Raw genomic sequence first — 6,000 nt, forward strand, 5'->3', positions numbered from 1 at the left:
CTAAGACTCTTTGCAGTTCTTCTCACAATGGATTTCCACATGTCATGCTCATTTTGACTTGTGTCTAAAAAACAGAAAGTACATGCATGTACTTTTTCTGCTGGAAGAAAGATCTGTACATTCCAAAAATTTAGGAATTGATAATCAACACCCTTTTTAATCTTCCTTTACAAAATTATAACAACTAAAAACGTTGGAAGTATTAAAGTCTTATGGGAACATTCTACTGAGTTAAAGCAGCCAATCAGCCCAAACTATAAGGAACTGGAGTGGGAACCTTGCTGAATCATCCCTAGTCCTTACCTTAATACCTCTAAAAACAGTTCACTGGAGCGGACACTCTAAATGACTTTCACAGAAGCAAGCTCTGAAAGTTCTGCCTTCTGGTCAATTAGTGGCGTTTTTTAGATTCACTTGCCATAGCATCTATATGTTGTGCATTTGTCTCATGTTTCTGGTTTTGTTTTACTTCCCAGTGTGTGCTATGATCGGGCTGCTCAGTACCCTACAGCCTTAACATTTCTTCTGTCAGCTCTTTGGCATGGTGTTTACCCTGGATATTACTTTACATTTATAACTGGTATCTTTATGACACTAGCAGCAAGAGCGGTATGTATCTCCTTTCATTTTTCTATGGGTGTACTTGCAGGAATGAGTCAGGCCCAGAGTTCTGTTAAAGCTATTGGGCCTGGGCAAGCATAAATCCTACAGATTTCCAAAGCAAGCTCAAGTTTTATTTGAAACACCATATTTTCTGAAGTGCGTATGCTGAGTTCCCATCCGTAAGAAGTACCCCCTGCATTTCTGTGAATAGTCAGCTCAGCATGTAGAAAAGCTTCTGCTATGTATTTATTATGTATTACATTAATATCCTACGTTTTCTCCACTGATACGGAACCCAGTGTGGCTTGCCTATCTTCCTCCTCTCCATTTTGTCCTCACAATAACCTGTGAGGTCATTAGGCTGAGAATTAGTGGCTGCCCCCAAATCACCCAGGGAGCTTCATGGCTAAGCAGGGATTAGAACTCTTCAGTCCTTGTCCAGCACTCTAACCACTACACCACACTGACTCTGTTGTAATGAACTGGAATGTCCTGGTGAGTGGTTGAGCAATGTGTAAGTTCCATGAGCTTGCTGGCACAGAAGCTTTCTTGATCACTTTTTCTGTAAAATGCATCTTAATACACAGCACTTTATATCCATGCTGTTTATGGTGCTGACGTTCACTGACTGGACATCTTCCCCTCAGCTAAAAATGTAACCCAGGGGAGGGTTTGGCTGCAGTTCCTTGTGGTCAGCAAATGAGACCTTTTCAGGCCAGGATAGTTCTTCTTCTCCTCTTCCTGGGAAAGTTGGCAGGACAGTAGTCATATCTCCACTGTCCTAGTCCTTGACAAAATGTTCAGTGTTCTTTGGAAATACAAATGGGCAAATACGATGCACTGTCTGTAAAATTAGGGGTTTCTTGATGGTGGAGTTTGCATTACCAGGAACACAGATAGGAGGTTTTGTTGTTCTGCAGTACTGCACTTTCTGGCCACTGCAACACCTCAGCTGTATGGCATGTTTTTGATATTTCCATTACATAAGAAATTCTTGCTTAGATACTCTTGACAGATTATATGTACAAAACTTGTGCAATTCATTTAAAAGGTGACCCTGTAAACTAGGTGCTGGGTCCCAGTAAGATTCCTGGAACTGTCTCTAACCAATTGATGTGGCTATAACATGTTTACATGTATTGATCCACATGTAGAATGCTAATCATTACATTGAATTTGGCCCTTTGGAGACACTCCCGACTGAATGTTGCTGTGATAGGACTTTGCACATTAAATTCACAGTGCATAGCAGGGGTGGACAACCTCCTGTGTTTTGGACGAAAGATCCCATCAGCCTCAGTCAGTATAGCCAATAGTCAAGAATTATGGGTACAGTAGGCTAAAACTTCAGTAAGAAGTTATGGGAATTATACAGTAGGTTTCCTACTTCTGGACTGCAGCTTAAGCCACTTCTGTTCAGCAGCTCTTCTCACTGTCTCCTCTTAACAATTCCTGAGATGACTTTAAAAAAGAGGAAAGGAAAAACCAAACTTATTCATCCATTTTGTCAAAATCAGATGATCACTAAGGGCATGATCTGCTGACAATGCCTATAAGCTTCCAAACACAGAGGTGTGGAGTGGGAAGAGCAGCAGAGGTGTTCTTTGCCTCCCTGCAATTTGCTAGGTGGACTTTTTTACTTGTCCAGCTGAAACATCTTGGAGAAGACACCTTTATAACTTGCACCTGGCTGCTCCAGGTGCTGCCCACCCTGTGCACTTCAAACCCTCTCTGAAGGGGTCTTCTGACCTTGGAGAGCAGCTGGTGTCGTTCTTTCCATGCTGCTGTTGAGGGGGTGCAAGAGGGCACTGAGATCAAAGTACCATTGCAGAGGGCCCAGAGAACTTCAGCTATGGGGCAGTTGAGAAATGAATGATGCTGATGCGCAGTCTTTTGCCTTGGAGCTGGGACCTCAAATGGTTGAGGAGCTACAACATTGCTCCCTACACGGCTAGTGCATAGAGTAGAAAATCCATGAGAAGGAGCAGTTATATGAAGAATGCTTTTAAATACCCTTATTTTCTCTCTTAGGTAAGGAAGAACTGTCGGCACTTCTTCATCTCACCAAAGCCTCTCAAGATATGCTATGATGTTGCTACTTGGCTGGTAACTCAGCTGTCTGTCTGCTATACTGTTGCACCCTTTGTTCTCCTAGCGGTTGAGCCTACAATTATATTATACAAGTAGGATATCACCTATTATTATGACTGTTTTTAATCTCATATATCCTGCCCTTCGATTGCAGTTGGGTAGTGTTTCATCATGGTTTGCAGGGAAAGTTAAATGGCTATGTAAAGTTAATCAAGCAACAGTTATTTATTTACAGAGTTAACTTTGAAAACTTTTACATTTTAATGACAATTTTATGAGCAAACCAAGTTATACCCAATATATTGCATGTTCCTTCCCACTCTGGGGCCCTGTGGATAGTTCAGAATACAATTCTCAGCATTCCTGACAATTAGCCATGCTTCCTGGGGCTGATGGGAGCTGAAGTCAAAAACATCTGGTTGGGCTAGGTTGACCTTTGGCAACAAAATGACTATATATCTGGAAAGAGAATTTAAAAAGAAGTATTTTATTGCTTCTCTGTGCTTTGATGAAGGGGAGAGCCTTTAGGAAAACATAGGATGGGGGGTCCATGGTGCCGATGTGTGCATGCCCTGTAGAAAGCATGATGGACTCACAGTAAATGTCTAGCCTGGAAATGCCCTAAATCTTCTTCCCAGAGTGTCCCAGACAAGATTATGCCTGTCAGAGAGCTCTGGATTCTTCCCAGAGATCCAGAACAGAAACAGTAGGCTAACCCCAGTTTGTCATATTAGGCTGAGAAGATCTGCTCCTTTAATATGTTGTTGTTGTTGTTGTTATTATTATTATAACATTTCTATGCCGCCCCTTGCCGAAACCTCGGGGCGGCTTACAACATGTTATGATAGTCTTACTTTGTATTGCAGGTTGTAATAAAAGATAACTATTGATACTCTTTTCCTGTTTTTCTCTTTGTTGCTTGCAGGTCACTTTACTTCCATATGCATATTTTATGTGTACTTGTCCTGCTGGCTCTGTCACTCAGATCACAAAAACACTCTGAAAGGAAGCAAAGCATGGACAACTGTGGCATAGACAAGAAACTAAAATGATACCTCAAAAGGCAATGGCTGGTCCTCTTCTGTGCGATGCTGGGAAAAATGGGTACAAAGAATAGCAGTGACTTGATTTAAAACACTTCCTGAGGACCAGATGGAGTTTGACTGATTATCCAGTAACAACATTTAACTGGTAATGTTTACATCCTTGAAGGGCAAATATTATATCCCTATATAAATATATTTATAAACTACAGAGAATATTTTAATGGACTGTTCTAGTGTCCATTGTTTGCACTTGTATTCTCCCTCTTGAAGTTTATATTAATCAGCCAAGTCTTTTGAGATGAAGGGGAGAAATAATTGACAGGGCTTAGCATTCTGGTGCTTTAAACTTTGAAATGCTTTTCTTCCTCCCTGCAACATCAACTGGCTAGAGGTGGGACACAACTTATTGTGAATATGGGTAGTTCCCAAATCTGGATGCAGAATTTCATGAATGGGTCTGTTCCCGAGAATAGCAGGCACAAACCCTGAGTGTATTCTGAGCAAAACGGAAACTTCATGGGTGTGTCCTGTTAATTCAAATGTTTGGGAATCATTAACCTAGAACCCTGGGAAAGTGCATGCGGAGCGGCTGGAATGGGAGGATCATGAAACGGTGTAAATTTGATTCCCCAAAGGTATGTAGAATTAGGTATTCTCTTCAGGTGAGAAATGTGGACCAGTCAGTGAGTCAAAAGAGAAGTATGTGCCTTCCCAAAACTCCATTTATATTTTGCTTTTGTTCTGTGCTTGGCAAATAATATGGGTGTCTCCTTCCTAGCTTCAGAACTCCATAACATTTTGCCATATGAAAGCAAATTACTCAGGCACTTGGAAATAGCTCAGGGAGCCTTTGTGCTAAGTCCCTGATCTGTTTAGAATATGTATCCTGGACATTTTTATCTTAAAAGGAATGAGTTTATATTTTATAAGTCTAGATGATTTCCCCCTATTTTTGCATATATTTTTAAAATAAGGGCTTCTCATGCAACAAGGCAAATCCAAAGTAATTGAACAGGCCACACAAATGTGCTTTTCTACAACCAGCCTATTTGATCCTGTTGTACACAGAAACTTCTCCCTGCCTGCTCACTCCACGTTCTTCCACCTTTACATCTACATAATGTATATTAAGGCTATAGGGATGGAGTGCTGTGGTAGTAATAGAGACACAGGTGCTGCCACTGTCTGCTACCTAAGAACAATGACCATCCTTTTATGCAAGCAAATGACATATTGCATCCACCCATATAAGCTTTTAGTGCTGTTGGGCTGTGCATTTTGAAGCTGCATTTTTATATACTTACACATGGCAATGGAAACATGTTAACATTATGCATTAACTTGATGAATGAAAAAACATGAGCTGGACTGTTCAAAATCAGAAGGTCAATGTAAAAATTTGGCTATATGATGTTAGAACATGACTGCCTCTGCATGATATAAACTACTTTAGGAAAGCAGTTTATTGATACTGTTGTCTGTTTTGTCATTGCTAACAGCACTGTTATGTATTTATTTTCGACATTTTTTTTACCGTGCTCTGCTATCCAGGGATTTAAAAGAGCAATCTTTTTAAAATAAAGATTTAAAAAATCAATAAACCCAATAACAAGTGTGAACTTCTTGAATAAACTTGTTGACTGTGCAAACATAATCAGCAATGGAAGGTTTAAAACAAGATTTAAAAGGCCCAGGAAAATACTTTCACCTAACACCAAAAAGATAAGCAGTCCAGCGTCCGTTAAACCTTCCTGAGGAAAGAATTCCAGAGCCAGGACTGCACTGCCAAGAAGACTCCTGAAGCAAGTGTTGTATCCTGGCAGTTTCTTCCTGCAGATCATGTTCATATATGTACTTTTATTCATCTTTCTAAAATGCCTGAATCTATATTTCATGCCACACTTACTATCTTGTCATATAATTTTCCATGCAAGAAACCCACATACTTATTTGTTGTAAACCTGAAAAATGGTAGCTCATATGGAAGAGTTCATGACTTCAGCTGCTGTTTTTTGTTAGTATTCATCACATCTAGAAAGTAGAGGGGTGCGCCCATGCACAAACACATGTGTGGACAGGGTTGCAATTCCTTGTTTTTATTTTCAGTCATCCAGCTTGTGAGATCTTGATTTTTCTCCTGCAAAATCTCACTGCTGTTTGTATTTTGCTGCATACTTAGGTGTAACTCAGGAGAGCCATGATCGGGATCTCTTGGGGTCTATTTAAAAAACTAGCTCAAGTAGATGGAGATCAGATCTCT

The 6,000-nt window shown here is 40.3% G+C and overlaps 1 protein-coding gene across 4 annotated transcripts in view; it reads left to right on the top strand.

Moving 5' to 3' along the window:
- The window catches only part of MBOAT1 (membrane bound O-acyltransferase domain containing 1), a 38,862-nt gene extending 33,516 nt beyond the window's left edge, over positions 1 to 5,346 (top strand). For all 4 annotated transcript variants that reach the window (XM_044426427.1, XM_044426429.1, XM_044426428.1 and 1 more), the window contains 3 exons: positions 477 to 609; positions 2,635 to 2,786; positions 3,620 to 5,346. In XM_044426427.1, the coding sequence (XP_044282362.1) occupies positions 477 to 609; positions 2,635 to 2,786; positions 3,620 to 3,746 (412 nt within the window). In that variant the 3' untranslated portion in view covers positions 3,747 to 5,346. The remainder of the gene's footprint in view (positions 1 to 476; positions 610 to 2,634; positions 2,787 to 3,619) is intronic.
- Positions 5,347 to 6,000: the final 654 nt, after the last annotated feature.

The sequence above is a fragment of the Varanus komodoensis genome, unplaced genomic scaffold (genome assembly GCF_004798865.1).
Source record: "Varanus komodoensis strain SLA01 unplaced genomic scaffold, ASM479886v1 scaffold17, whole genome shotgun sequence".
NCBI classification, from domain to species: domain Eukaryota; kingdom Metazoa; phylum Chordata; class Lepidosauria; order Squamata; family Varanidae; genus Varanus; species Varanus komodoensis.